This window comes from Theileria equi, assembly GCF_000342415.1.
Source record: "Theileria equi strain WA chromosome 4 map unlocalized gcontig_1105316255041, whole genome shotgun sequence".
Lineage (NCBI taxonomy): Eukaryota > Apicomplexa > Aconoidasida > Piroplasmida > Theileriidae > Theileria > Theileria equi.
This window is the reverse complement of record NW_004668225.1, coordinates 803189-818498: the sequence shown is the minus strand read 5'-3', so window position 1 is coordinate 818498 and position 15310 is coordinate 803189. Positions and strand designations below refer to the sequence as shown.

The 15310-nt window shown below is 41.8% G+C and overlaps 5 protein-coding genes across 5 annotated transcripts; 1 reads left to right on the top strand and 4 right to left on the bottom strand.

Annotated features, from left to right (window-relative positions):
• The first annotated feature begins 377 nt into the window (after positions 1–377).
• BEWA_048340 (BT1 folate/biopterin transporter family protein) lies at positions 378–4127 on the top strand. Its single transcript, XM_004831762.1, has 4 exons — positions 378–416; positions 450–704; positions 2733–3292; positions 3328–4127. The coding sequence occupies exons 2-4, from the start codon at positions 464–466 to the stop codon at positions 3940–3942; spliced, it is 1416 nt and encodes a 471-aa protein (XP_004831819.1). The 5' UTR covers positions 378–416; positions 450–463; the 3' UTR covers positions 3943–4127.
• Positions 4128–4600: 473 nt separating this feature from the next.
• Positions 4601–8164, bottom strand: BEWA_048330 (conserved hypothetical protein; the record flags this gene model as incomplete). Its single annotated transcript, XM_004831761.1, has 2 exons — positions 4601–6250; positions 6551–8164. 2 exons carry the CDS (start codon positions 8162–8164, stop codon positions 4601–4603), a joined length of 3264 nt encoding a protein of 1087 aa, XP_004831818.1.
• Positions 8165–8592: 428 nt separating this feature from the next.
• Positions 8593–12342, bottom strand: BEWA_048320 (hypothetical protein; the record flags this gene model as incomplete). Its single annotated transcript, XM_004831760.1, has 1 exon — positions 8593–12342. The coding sequence occupies one exon, from the start codon at positions 12340–12342 to the stop codon at positions 8593–8595; it is 3750 nt and encodes a 1249-aa protein (XP_004831817.1).
• Positions 12343–12688: 346 nt separating this feature from the next.
• On the bottom strand, positions 12689–13477 carry BEWA_048310 (adaptin, alpha, putative; the record flags this gene model as incomplete). The annotated part of the gene is made up of 1 exon (XM_004831759.1): positions 12689–13477. The coding sequence occupies one exon, from the start codon at positions 13475–13477 to the stop codon at positions 12689–12691; it is 789 nt and encodes a 262-aa protein (XP_004831816.1).
• Positions 13478–14596: 1119 nt separating this feature from the next.
• BEWA_048300 (hypothetical protein) lies at positions 14597–15155 on the bottom strand (the record flags this gene model as incomplete). The annotated part of the gene is made up of 4 exons (XM_004831758.1): positions 14597–14805; positions 14868–14952; positions 14991–15080; positions 15117–15155. The coding sequence occupies 4 exons, from the start codon at positions 15153–15155 to the stop codon at positions 14597–14599; spliced, it is 423 nt and encodes a 140-aa protein (XP_004831815.1).
• Between the last annotated feature and the right edge of the window lie 155 nt (positions 15156–15310).

Here is a 15310-nt window from a genome sequence, read left to right as displayed (position 1 = left end):
ATCTACATGTATTGTGAGTGGTTCCTAGACATGTTTCATTGGTGATCACGTCGCTCTGTTCTTTTCTTCCCATTCATCTACCTTTTCCATCTTGTTCCCCTGTTTCTCCTCCAAGTACTTGTTTCTCCATAAACACATGACCATTGAGTTGGCCTAGGATTTTACCTGTGGTGTATATCTCCATTAGAGCCGGCCCTGGTGGGTTCCGCTTCTCTCGCCATTTTTATTTTTCTGATTCCTTCCAGAAAAGTTAATAGGATAAATCGTAATTCCAGGGTCGGTCCGTTCTCCTGGAAGGTTGCAATGGTCTGCACAAATGGCGGTTCGTTGCTTTGTTGGCGAATCTTGGCATTTTGGTTCGTTTCGTCCGCACTTTTCCATTTAATCAAAAATTCATCTTGACTGAGGTTTACCAGGTAAGTTTTCTTTTGGACGACTGGAATGTATAGGTGGAGTTGGTACGATGGCAGTAGATTTTGAGGATGACACTCTGCTGTTCTCCAACCACAAGCTGTTGGAAGAAGAACAAGAGTCGTTATTTTCGAGGATTTGCAGACTAGACGAGTCGCTTCTCTACTCCACAGGCTACTTTACTGTCAGGAATGACGTCATTTCGTGTCTCATCTCCACCGTTAACATCGTCGATCTCGTCAGCAGCCTGCCCATTATGTACATTTACAAGAACGAGTTTAATCTGTCGCCAGGTAAGAATGAATGTTAGCCATACAACTGGAGTGCAACGGAAGGAGGAATGACCTACCGACGTCGGAGACTAGGTAGTAATGGCGAATATACGCAGTATATGAGCCTATTGGTAGGGTATGTCTACTCCACTATAGACTCCCTAGAGGATTCTCTTATGACCTCATACGTCCCACTGGATGGCATGAATGTAGTTCCATACTGATACACAGTGAGCTAGTCTTGTGAGGGAGGATGAATGAATGGATGTCTAAGGAGTAACTAGATGGAGGAACTGGTCACACAAAGTCCGCTATAATGGATGGGTAATACAACCTCTTCTCCAGGAGTAATCATTGAGCTTAATGTAAAGCCAACTACTGATGGAGATCATACATATCCCGGAAATAAGCAAATTAAGGTCACAAGAACACCCTATCCTCTTGACCAAGGATCTACTGCAAACTTCCTCAAGTACACTCATGAATGGAATGGAAAATTCAAACTTGCAGAGATCCGAGATGATAGGGGTGTAAAGATCCCAAGGATTAATGGTGTGTCTGGTGTCTCATCCGTTTCTGCTTACTACTGGAAGTATGAAAATGGCAGTACTAGTGATACACCTAATAAGCTTCTCTTGGTAGGAGTTACTGGCAGTGAAACAAAGTACTATGTTAGGAGTAGTGGTGGCAAAGATTGGACTGAACATGGACAACTCTCAACAAACGCTGAACTTATCGAGAAGGTATTGGATGACCTTAACTGTTACAACAACGGAGCAGTCACCATAAATCTAACTAAAAGCCATTCCGAGAATCATCGCAATGGAGAAGGATATTGCTGTGAACATCATAAAGATGGATATAAGGTCTCTGTTCAGGATATACCAGTTAATCATCGTCATAATCACGGAAAACTTACTAATATTTACAAGCATACTATCACAAATGGTGGGCGGTTTTCAGGCATTAAGTACTATGATAATGGTCATACTAATGATCCCAAGAGTAGGAAGAGAATAAGGATCCCTGGTCTTCAAGCTTCTGGAAATGATCCAGTAGATATATACGCTGTTTATTCTGGTGACAATAATCAGGAGCCAGTCTTGATCTATGTTAACAAGGGAAATAGGGACCAAAATTCCGGATGGTTCAAGCCTACTAGTAGTAGTGGAGAATGGACAAAAGTTGTTGAACTCAAAACTGTATTACCAGAGGAGATTCAGAACAATTGTGACAACTGGAATAAACTTGGTACATTACTCGGAGGAACACTTTATGGAGCTAGTGAACTTGTTAACGATGCAAAAACATGGGGAAACTTGATAGAGCTTGTGGTAAAAGGATCAGGTATAGCTGGTATAGAGGCTATAAATGCAGATCTTGAAGCTATACCAAAGTCTGCTGACTCTAAATCTGTCTCTGATCCTCCTCAAGGCCTTATAGATGCTGGTAAAGCTGGTGCTTCTAGTCCACCTGGTAGTAAAGTTGGTGGACCTGAAGAATCTCCTATTGAAACTACTACTCCTGCTTCTCAACCTGTTATTGCTGAACCTACTACTACACCTGCTGCTCTTTCTGGACTACCTCTCTTGCTCCTACTCATTCTGCTAAACCATCTGAATCTCTTACTCAAGATTCTCCTCCAAGCCCTTCTAATTCTACTCAAGATGAATCAGATTCTACTACTACTGTTCCATCTCCTGAAGAACCTACTTCTAATGATGACAACTCTTCTAAATGGATTAAGGCTGGAATTGCCGCTGTTGGTGACCCTACTAATACTGTAGTTACTGTCTTGACCGGCGTTGGTGTTGTATCTGGTTCTCTTACTGGATTTGGTTGGTGGATTTACAAACGTTCTAAAGGAGATCCTTGGGTTAGACAAATATGAGACTCTATGGAGATACTCTTTGACTCTCTACTAGGGAGATGGAATATATCAGGGAGAATCTTTAACCCATTCAGTCGCACATTTTGGAATCCTCCTCTACTCTGTATACTACGTTTCATCTCCATCCATACATTCACACTCATTACACCAATTTACAGCAATGTTAATCTTCGTTTCTGGTATAACAAGGTTGCCTTTAAATATAAAGATGCTATTTGCCTTCATGAGCGACTCATTTCCAATCTTTGGAAGTAGAAGAAAGAATTATCTAGCAATTGGATCTTTCACGGTTTTGAGCTCCATGTTGATGATAGGGATCCCGGAGAAGCAAGGGATAATTGCGACGACATTCTTTTTGACTTCATATGCACTTGGGGTCACGCTGTGCAATGTGGTTGGAGAGGCACTTGTTGTGGAATCTGGGCGGAATCAATCAAACGACCAATTTACACGGTACACATCGGCATCCATTACCTTTACCAAATTCCTTTTCTCCACAATGTTATATTTGGGTGGTCTTCTTATGATGGTTGTTTCTGCAAGGAAGGTATTTTTGATAGCGTCGGTAGTGCCTACTATGGTCTTTTTAATTTCGCCACTCATTCAAGAACGCGAGATTGCTACATCACCAAACGTTCAAAATCAGTGGTCACGTCTGGTGACGTTTGCATGCGTACCAGAGATTAGGAAACCCGCATTCTTTTTCTTTATAACTGCGGTAAGTTCACCCACAATATTCATGCGAATGTATAGGTTGCCCCTGATCCTGGACTTGCAATGTTTTACTTTATGACTGAAAAACTGCATTTCAAGTCGGAACTTTTGGGTAGGATTTGGGCTATTCAGTCTCTGGCTGGTCTGGTTGGTATCTATTCCTATTCGGTATTCTTTAGGGGAGTTGGCATGAGAAAACTTTTTGCCTACACGAGGGTTCTGATATCATTTTTCTCTGTGCTGAGCATGGTATTGGTTAAAAGGTGGAGTGTGAAGCTAGGCGTTCCGGACACAACATTTGCCATTGCAATCGCCGCACTCTTGGAGTTTTCTACTGAACTTTATTCAATCCCAATGTCCATTATATCAATGCGCCTATGCCCACAGGGGATCGAGTCTAGCATGCACTCTTTATTATGGAGCATGCAGTTTGTAGGATTGAATATAAGCACGTATATTTCAGCGATATCAATGAACCTTTTCGGAGTGTACAAGGGAAATTTTGATGGACTTGTCCCACTAATTGTTCTATTCTCAACCATTCGTCTGGTTCCTATTCTCTCTGTCTGGATGATTCCAGAGGAAGTGCCGGAAGATACTATTGACCAGTCTGAGCTATATGTACCCATTTCTAGTCGCGATTCCTTGGAGTAACATTATCGCAATGTCTCTCTTATGCATTGACTCTTGGTACCAAGGAGGCACTTACTGGTCCAAAGGGCCAAGTGCATTGTAAATAATGCAGTAGACCACCTACAGGTGGCAGAGTCCCCTATAAAACCTGGGACATTAAATGTAGAAGCTTGTCTGTGGTTAATAATCGCACTGTGTAAAGTTTTAAAAATAAACTCTGTACATGTTAAAAGTTATCAAAGAGGATTTTTATAGCGTTGAGAATCGATGCTGTAACAGCGTCACTGCTGGTACGGACGTTGGCAACAATCATTGACCTCTCCTGGGTAAAGATTACCAGAGACACAAATTGAGCGGCTTGCTGGTTTACCTTTCCCTTTATTCCAGATCCGGATGCGTAAATGTTGTTTTCATTCTGTAAATTGGTGTAATGTATGTGAATGTATGAATGGAGATGAAGCGTAGTATGTAAAGAGTTTAGGAGGATTCCAAAGTGTGCGACTGAATGGGTTAAAGATTCTCCCTGATATATTCCATCTCCCTAGTAGAGAGTCAAAGAGTATCTCCATAGAGTCTCATATTTGTCTAACCCAAGGATCTCCTTTAGAACGTTTGTAAATCCACCAACCAAATCCAGTAAGAGAACCAGATACAACACCAACGCCGGTCAAGACAGTAACTACAGTATTAGTAGGGTCACCAACAGCGGCAATTCCAGCCTTAATCCATTTAGAAGAGTTGTCATCATTAGAAGTAGGTTCTTCAGGAGATGGAACAGTAGTAGTAGAATCTGATTCATCTTGAGTAGAATTAGAAGGGCTTGGAGGAGAATCTTGAGTAAGAGATTCAGATGGTTTAGCAGAATGAGTAGGAGCAAGAGAGGTAGTCCAGAAAGAGCAGCAGGTGTAGTAGTAGGTTCAGCAATAACAGGTTGAGAAGCAGGAGTAGTAGTTTCAATAGGAGATTCTTCAGGTCCACCAACTTTACTACCAGGTGGACTAGAAGCACCAGCTTTACCAGCATCTATAAGGCCTTGAGGAGGATCAGAGACAGATTTAGAGTCAGCAGACTTTGGTATAGCTTCAAGATCTGCATTTATAGCCTCTATACCAGCTATACCTGATCCTTTTACCACAAGCTCTATCAAGTTTCCCCATGTTTTTGCATCGTTAACAAGTTCACTAGCTCCATAAAGTGTTCCTCCGAGTAATGTACCAAGTATGCTTCCCACAATAGGAACTACTTCACTACCATCTTGACCAGCAGCATTATTACCAGGTCCATTAAGATCTTGTTGAGTAGGACCACCACTAGAAGGAGTAGCAGTAGATAGACTAGTAACAGAACTAGCAGCTTGAGGTGAGGGTTGAGGAGAATGAGTACATGTTGCATTTTTTGCACAACTCAGTACATTTTTAAGTTTGTTAAAGTTGGTACAGTCTGTAATGTTTTCTGGTGTTATACCACTGAGGTCATTTACTTCTGTCCACTGTTCATCTCCACTAATACTACTACTATCAGTGGGCTTATGGTACCATCTATTTGTTCCGTTAATTCCATTTCCATCAACGTAAATGAGCTCTGGATTGTTGCTACAATAAAACACGTAGATACTAACATAGCCTTGTATAGGAAGACCAAGATTATCAGACTTTATACGCCTCCATCGTCCATCACCATTGGTAATATGATACTTAATCTTTGCAAGTTTCAATCCGCCGTCAGAAATGGAGTGTTCGTAGTATTCAACTCTAGGTGCAACTGGAACGATCCCCTTGGTAACAGAGATATTTCCTCGACCATCACCCCCAGGATTATGGTAGTCGCAGCAGTAGTTGTTCTTACCTTTTGATGCACCATAAGAAAGATGGCTAGAATGCTCAAAAGTCAGAGTAATTGTAACTGCCTGGTTGAGATTACAGTTAAGGTGATCAAGTTTTGCCTCCAGATCATTATCTTGAAGGGGTCTTGCTCGAGGATTTCCAGAAAGTTCATTCCAACCAAATCCACCACCTCCCTTGTTATACCTATAGATATAGTCTCTACTTTCTTTCCATACTTCTATAAGAAGAGGCTTTCTCAGGTAACCATCTTCTTTCCAGTACCAAACTGATAGATGCCTAATTTCAGTGTTGTTTACACCTGCATCAACAGTCTGACCATTTTCTCCATACTGAACCTTATCAACAGTAAAAGGTTTTCCAGTAGCCGAAGTATGCTTGAACCTATAAAAGCCAGAGTTTGGAGGATCTTCAGTTCTCACTAGCTGGACATCTTTGTTGCCATTAGGGCCATATGTGTAAGTTTTTAGTTCACTATCCGGCTTATTCTGTATATCAATAGTGATACCGTCTGAAGGAGCAGTCATTCTGGGTTGCTACCTAAGAGTAAGGTTGTTAGTTCTCAGATACTCACTCATCCTCCATGTTCAGATAGAGTATGCTCTTTCAAAATTCTGAGATTCATTAGTAGTCTCAATGCACTACTGTCTAGTCATTCATTCTTCTTCATACCAAACACTAGAGGTTCCCATAGTGCTACTGTTGCATTATACAGCTCGATGCCTGACATCTCGCCATCACTCTTCCATTCGTTGCACTCCAGTTGTATGGCTAACATTCATTCTTACCTGTACACAAAAAAGATTTAGTCCATCTTGGATTCCCTTGGCTAGGGTTTCGAGTCTTCCACTATATCCAAATGTAGCAGTTTTTCCCTGGAGTTTATTCCATAGGGCAGTAAACCCTGGAGCTTCCAGCTTATAAGGCTTCATAAATTTGTGTATCATGACTGGGAGTTCAAATGTAATCCTGGCTGGTCCGTCCATGGATGAATATTCCAACGTATACTGTGGTTGCACAGCAACGTCATTTACGAGCACAAACGAGAGTCTGTGACCAACATGAGCTCCAGTACTAAGTGGACCTTCTATTGCATTGTGCAACATTCCAGAAAGTTCAACTGGGCATTTTAGAGCTCCCTTGTGAATTTGAATGGGAGATCCAGAGGTGTTTTCTATCCTAACCAATAGCTTTGCCTGTTGGTTCTTGTATGCCTGTTCGACGATTACTTTACAGTGATGATTTGAGAAGATGATGGACGGTGCCAAGGTTATTGCGGGTGTTGTGCTTGCGCCGTAAGGAGCATGTCTTGGTCCTGCTCTGGATGACTCTCTAGGGAGTGAATCTGTACGAAGCGAATCCATGCGGGAAGCATCTCCCCTTGCTTCGGAATGACCATGTGGCTCTGCCGTATTGCGTCTGGGTACATCAGGACCATGTGCAGACTCCCTGCGCATAGCGCTAGTCCTATGTTCTAATCCATGTGTACTATGTCTGGATATTGTCTTTTGTCGCGAGTCAGTTCCGCTTGGTCTTCTATCCAAATCATGATCTCTGGGAGCTTCTAGTGTACCGGAACGTGAGACTTGTTTTGGGCTCAAACTCTCCCTCTCGTACTTTGGAAGTATATTATGCCTAAAAACTTTGCTAAAGAGTCTAGTATCCAATCTCAATAGCTTTAACATTTCACAGACCCTATTTTGCAAGTTTACATCCGTAGATGTCACGTAGAGCTCTAATATCGGCTCTACAACTCCGAGTAGGGAATTATCATATGAAATCATCTTGCCGTAACTCGTGATCATTACACCCTTGCATTCGGAAGAAGCGATCGGGAAGTACTTGTCGAGAAAGTTTACCTGCTGTTTCAGAGTGTATTCGGTAGAAAGATGGCCATAGTCTCCCAAAACATATGCGCATGTCCTTAGGAGACTCTCACTCATTTCCACATCAGCATCCATGAGATAACCGATGCACTTGCCGACCACTTGCTCCCTGAATTTTGGAGAATTCTCCTTTTCCAGTGCGGAAAGCAAAAGGATGCAGACAAAGTCATTTGGCAAGAGAGGCGTGTATATTATAATCTTGAAAATTAGATCAATGTAGAGCGCATTCTTTGGAAGAATGTTATCAATCGTCTTACATGCAAGGGGTACAATGTACTCTTGTACAAAAATCTCGGAATATCTCAGAGTAGAGACTAGTTCTGGCACCACAATATCCCAGTTTGTGGAATCACATAAACCGCAGAGTATTAAAGCCGCTCTCTTTTTAATTGTTGGGTCTGGTTCGTTCAAAAAGTGTATAATCATCTCCATATCACCCTTTATTGTGTTTGCAATCTCCTTGACTTTTATTGCATCTTCAATAATCTCCAAGGCAACCAATCGGACCTGTCCCATTACTGAATTGTAAAGGTGTCTAATACAGTTGCAAATCACTTGGGAAGAAATGCCCTGCAGGTATGGGAACCAGTTTACAATTGCCCGTATAGTCTCCCGTAATATTCCAGTCTTTATGAGGTAAATACTCAAATTCATGAACTTCTTGTTCTTTGAGGTCTCCTTTGGACCAGGTTTTGCGAGTACGAGGTTTCCAGTCTTGTCCAATAAACTTCTCAGACAGTTTGATAGCGTTGGAATGAAGCTGTATATAGGTGTAATGAGTGTGTATATTGTATGTATATGAGTTTATATGGATTGTGTATAATGCTGGTCATTTGAGGTTTCATATGGGATTTGTTATAATGCAAACTTGTTCTCATGGCTAGTCTAAGGGAATTCTAAATGTCTGTAGAAATAGTCCATAAAGCTAGCATCTCCATAGAGTCTCAAATCTGTCTAACCCAAGGATCTCCTCTAGAACGTTTAAATGCCCACCAACCAAATCCAGTAAGAGAACCAGATACAACACCAACTCCAGTCAGGACAGTAGGGATAGATTTGTCATAAGATTCCCAAAATGTAGAGGTTTGAGGAGTTCCAGCAGCAGGAGAACGGGCTTCAGCACGAGCTTCAGCTTTAGGAGGAGGAGATTCAGATTCTTTAGCAGTAGAGAGAACTTCAGTAGGTTCAGTTTGAGAATCAGTAGTAAGTTCACGACCAGTATCAAGGCCTCGAGCAGCAGGAGTAGGTTCTTTGGGAGCACAGGGACTATTAATAGTGTTAAGTACCCAGATGATTGCTCTGTAGTCGGTGGATCCAGTATTGGATAATTTGGATGCTGCAGATACCCACAATCCAGTGGTACTGCTAGGATTCTCATTCTTGTACCAGTTATGACTTTCACCAACCTTGTAGTACAAGAGTAGAGGCTTCTTATCTAGAGAACAAAAGTAGACTTTAACTTCTTCAACATCCAGAATGGGTAGAGATCCTACTTTGTTTATATTTACTCCATTATTATGGAAATTTACTATGTGAAAATTTCTTCTATCACCATTGTTTAGAATGTGCTTATAGACCTTGTAGTCTCCAAGACTAGAAGTAGATGAATCTTCAGAAACTTGCATTCTTTCACCGTGATAATTATCCAGATTATCATTATCAGTTGTTTCACAAGCATCATAGTTCGAAATTCCACTATCCGACTTCTGACTAACGTCTACGATCACTGCGTTGTTTAGTTTGCAGTTAAGGAGGTGAAGTTTCTTGCTCAGATCCTGGACTCCATTATTCCAGGGCTTCCACTTCAGATTATCCGTATCACCATTATTTTCATAATAAATTTCTATAGTGGGTCTACCAGGGGTTTGAGTAACAACCTTGAAAAGAAGGGGTCTACCCTTGTCCCTATATACCGTAGTCTCCAGAGGGGTCCAATAGAAGACACAAACCCGAGTAACTTTACTCATATTTTCACTAAAATCACTTACAATAGATCTTCCATTATGTTGGAAAGCCTTGATACTAAAGGTAGTCCTTCCAGAAATAGTATGCTGATACTCAGTAAAACCATAAGGACTGTCCCTAACGCCTGTTACAAGAACCCTATTAGACCCACTATCATGTGAATAAAATATTTTTGTAGAAGTCCCTCTCTTATAAATGTCTATAATTGCAGATGGTGGAGCGCAACTACTCCTTAATCCGTCAAGAATTCCTACTATGTCTGTATAACTCTTTTCATCTTTACCATCTAAACCTTTAGTTGACTCCCAAATAGTACCATTATCTGGCTTCTTAAACCACTTTTGCTTAGCATTCTTGGGGTCATTAGAGTCTATGTAAAGCAAGAGGGGACTCCTACCACAGAAGTAGACAAGAACCTTTTTAACATCTAGAACAGATGTAGGCAGACCATCAAGTGCTATAGGGGCAGTTCCCCTAGTGAATCTAGATATATGGAATGTACTCCCTGAGGTTGGTTTGTGTTCAAAGGCTCTGTAGTTTCCGAGACTACCTTCATCCACCCCCTCAACATTGACTCTTCCAGGATTATGACTATTAAGATGACCACAATAAAATCCTTTAGTCTGATTGACCTTTATACTTACAACGTGGTTTATATCACAATTCAGGAGAGTCAGCCTTTCTCTTAGCTCATCCTGTTTTGGAGGAAATCCTTTCCACAACTTCCACTGAGTATTCTCATCAGGCTTAGTACTAATGTTCTCATAGTGCATCTCATTAACTATTCCTCCGGTAGGATTCTGCTGAGTAACTTTTACCAGTAAAGGTCTATTTCTTTCCTTATGTTTCTCAGTCTCTAGATGGGTCCAGTAGAATACTGAGACACTACTAACTTTACTCATAGGTCCTTTTAATCCTTCTACAATCTTATTCTTATATTTGAACTCTTTAACAGCGAAATAATTGCCTTCTCTACCATATGCCTTATGGGTAGACTCAGTGAAACCATCGAGAGTAGTAGAATTTGGAGTTACGTATACATTCGAAGAGTTACCTCCATAAATAGACTGTCCGATTGCCGATCTGTTATTAATGTCTATAGTTACTTCAGGTGGAGGTTGAGATGAGGATTGACTATAACTAATACTAGAAGATCCAGATCTACTGCTACCACTACCTACATTAGTACCTGACGGGGTTCCAGGAGCACCTGCAGGAAGAGCAGTAGTACCCCCTTCTCGTTTCCTTATTTCTTCTTCCTCCTGTTGTTGAAGCTGTTTTTCCTCGGAATCGCGCGTCCCAGAATTATCAGAGCAATCTTGTAAACTACCACAATTACATCCTGTGAGTACTATTTTTAGCCTTTTCCACTTCGCACAAGTAAGTCCATTATCTATGTCATCAGAATTTATAACACTTAGTGTAGAATTCCATCTCCAGATCTCGGTACCTACTTCTTTCTTGTACCAACCTCTGGCCATACTATTAGTGCTGTCAACGTGAATGAGTGAAGGTCCATCTTCTCCACAGTAAAAAGCGTAGACAGCTTTTACAGAGATTGGAAATTGTGATCCGTGTAATTTTATATTCTTCCTCTTCCTTGAGCCATTGCCACCGTTGTAATAGATACCAGCAAGGTTTCCACTAGAAATGGAATGTTTGAAGAATGAAGTAGTCTTATTAATACTGTTTACTTTTATTTCTCCAGATATTATAGAGATTCTACCAGTGCCTTTATGAGTACCACAACAATACTTGCTATCATTTCCAGTGTCAACATACTTGGCATATTGCTCAGAGTGAGTCCTGGTAAGATTTATGGTAACATTGCTATACTGAGAACATAACACTTCATCCAGCTTTTCTGAAAGAGAAGATTGAGGAATAGTACCTGATGAGTCATAGAAACTATTACCACTAGTTTCTAGCCATTTTGTACCATTGAGGTTCGTGCTATAAAACCATCTAGATGTTCCATTGCTTGTTGATTTAAACTCAAGCATTAAAGGCACGTTTATAGCACTTGGATACGAGTAGAGTGCTATCATATCGACCGGAAAATTAATAGGAGGTATATCAGTAGGTTCACCGTTGTAAGTAACTCTGGAAACTTTTGTGTTAAGATCACCATCTTTAATGGTGTAAAGTCTTGTGGTATAATCACTTCCAGGGGGCGTTGATCCTTGTCCAAGCGTCGATTCTGTGATATTTCTGGTTACTCTTGTACAATAAGATACGTTGCCAGTGTGATAGAACATAGATGGATTAGTAGGATTCTGTAGGTTAAATACAACAGCATTATTATTGTGACAATTCTGTTGATCTAGAGCCTCTAACTCAGTTAGACCTTCAACCTGACCGTTGCCCCAAAGTGTGTTACCTTTAATTCTACAGTAACGTGTAGTTGTACCACTTCCACCCCCAGTGGTAACTCCAAGTAGGATAGGTTCTTTGTCATTTCCATTCCAATAGTAAACAGAAACGCTCTCAACACCATCTATGGAGTTTCTTATTGTTCCTCCTCTTCTTATCTGGTTTCCATTGTTAAGAATTCCACTTAGAGTAAAGGTTCCTCCGCTTTTAAGATGGTGCGTGCATTTGGTAAATCCTGTTACCGGAGTGTTTGGCTTCTTTTCAGCAATAATTCCAGGATCCGGAGAAGATTTTACACAGCTACAGGTTTTATCATCACATTGGTTTTCTACACTTAGTGTTAATACCCCGTTCATCCTCCATGTTCAGAGAGTCTCTCCTTCAAAACTCTGAGATCCATGAGAGTCTCAATGCGACCAAAGGGAGCATACCAGTACCTTAGTTACTCCCTCTTCATCCATACATTCATCCTCCCTCACAATCAGCTCACAGCCAGAGAGAGCATCCACAGAACAAGATGAACAACTATCAACACAGTCTTCAGTAGTACAATAAGCACTCACGTCGGTAGAAATTTGTTCGTCTATCCAATCACAAACTTCCACTTGTCATGAAAACAAGTTTGCATTAGAACAATTTTCAAATGGCCAGCATTCTACATAAAAAATCCACCTTTTGTGGCTCTACATGCACAAGCAAAACTTACCTTTCATCTCCTCTAGCGTCCATTACAGACAAAATCCCCAAGACCTTTATAATCAACCATGGTGACGATACGGTAAAATAGTCGTACTCTGCGGAAGCTCCCTCATTCATCCGATCCCAGAGTAGGGCGACGAGATAACTGCAGTAGGAATTTGAGGACTTGCCAAACACCTTGGATGCTAAGGAACACACTGCCATGGTGCACACAACATTCTGTTCCCTCTCAATGATACCTCCGATAATCTCTCTCCACTCTTCATCTCCGTACCCAGTCTCCATATCATGCAGCCTATATAGGCACATGTAAAGCTTTTTTCTAACATGTGGAGACTCTAGTGAGAGCATCCCTAGCACCTCCCTTCCAATCCTCTCGAGAATCTCCTCAGAGTGGGTGTTGGCAACAAAGTTGAGGGCAAGACTCGCAACTCCTTCATTCCCTCGCATATCTTCCAGAGTGGTGTTTATGCAGAGCCTTAAAAGGTCGGTGTGTCCATGAAGCAAGACCTCGCAGCCCATGTATCCAACTGCCTTGTCGGCGTAGCTTGAACTTGAAATGAGCTCCACCGATTGCAAGTAGCCCAAATCGACGTCATAACCCATCATTTCAATGTAGAGCAACTTGAGAATGCATTTGCACTTGCTGTAGCTGTCAACCTTGGCCGCAGAAAGCACAATGCGCACCTTGGCAATCTCCTCCTTGACCCTCAAGAGCTTCTCATCCTCGCCCTTGAGACTACGCAACTCCGTTATAAAGTTGACCAAGCCCCTAATGTACTTTGGAGCCATTGTTGTAAAGTGTAGATTGTCACCAGCAGTGGTCTATCAAGCCAACGGTAACCTGCCAAGGAAGAAAGTGTCAACCCGGAAGAGAATGTCTAGTCTGCGGTGTGTCCAATGTCTCGCAAATCCTTGGCTTCTTGTCGTCTGTACGGGTGGCTTGTGCCTATTTTGAGCCTGTAACGAGTTTAAAGAAATGGAGAACCGGTAAAATGGAGGTTCCGAGGCTTAAACCGCCGAGAAGAGCTCCCAGTGTGCAATTTTGGCGCTGGCGCACAAAGTCGTGCCGCAACTCCGCCAAGGATGATGAAAAGTCAACAATCGCACGATGCCCTGCAATTGCTGCACAAATTTCGTTTTCACTTGCGGAAATGAAATGGAACCCAGGAGTACACCATCAGCCTCACTGCACAGTCGGCCTACACACTGCCAGTTTAATGCGAAGCATAATGTGAACTACGGAGTAGTGAGCCAAAGCGACTGCGTCCATAGCAAAGCGGAGGACTGGCGAGTGTACGTAGTACAGGAGCATAGGCGACCAGCGGGAGCCTAAAGAAGAGCAAGATGTTCGGTACGACTGAAAGGAGTACTAGACGACCAAAGGGAGTCTCTAGAATGAGCGCAGCGAATAGAGAACTGGTTAATGGGCAGAGTATAGGAGTCCGCATCTTCGTTGGCAGATGGAGGAATGATGACGACTGGAACGTCCATAGAGATGATTTTCAGGGATCCATAGACCATTTCAGACAATTGCAGTGTCCAAGGGAGTCGAGGTGTGTGTTAGGAACCTCCATTTCTTGCACAGATTTCGAGTAACGGCCGAGGAAGAATGAGATCTGTGCAAGAAGAGACCCATCAGTATGTCTGCAAAAAGAACAGAGCATCCCTTGTGTATCATGACTAATCTAGCAGACGCTTCTCATTCTCTACACTCCCTTTAAATCTCCATGCCAAGTCTGCATCTGGCTCCCTTCGTGAGTATAATGTAACCTCATCTAACTCGTAGCAAATAGCAAAAATTCTAGTGGCTTAACAAAACTGCGGTAATACCGGCGTCTTTTCCATCAATTTGGTATTGCTCCTTCCTTTTCCAGCATGATCAAATTGTAAAATAAAAAGAAAATTACGCTAACCTAAACCATGCTTTATCAAGACATTCAAAAATACCGTGAGTGCGATAAAAATGCGTTTGTTTTTAATATTCTCATAGAGAAAACGGGAAATGAATGAAGAGTTTTCCAGCTTTGCGGTATTTCTGAACGCAAAGGTACTGTCCCTCAAGTCCTCTGATTTTGAAACTATAGAATCGATCAACTCTCCCCTCTCCAAGAGGTTTCCTGTGGAATAGTCATGGGTGTAGGTAACATGAAAACTGCCTATCATTAGCCAAGCCACTTACCTATATTCCCTCTAATTGCCTCGGTGGTACTGACAAGGGATGATTCTATCGATTTAAACTTCTCGCTAGTGTTATTATATGCGTTCTGCAGAATGTGTCATCCATCCTATACATCCCACTTACCACATAGTGAGTGAGTAAACGTGTGAGCATTTCGCCCCTTTTGTTTGTATTTGTAACAATCTGTGGAGTTATGCTAGATGTTAGCTCGTTCTATAATGTTAATGTGCAGATGTGCCATAAACCTACCAGAAATTTGTCTGGGATATCAGAACCGTCCGAGTCCATGACACAGATTGCAAGTAATCCATCGCTCATCAGCTAAAGTTTGCATGAGTACAAGATTACCAGAGGAAACTTACGTGATGAAATGGGTAGCCCAAAATAGTAGTCGATCCCTGATCAGTGTGTATCTTTGGGATGTGATTCCTGTGAAATGAGTG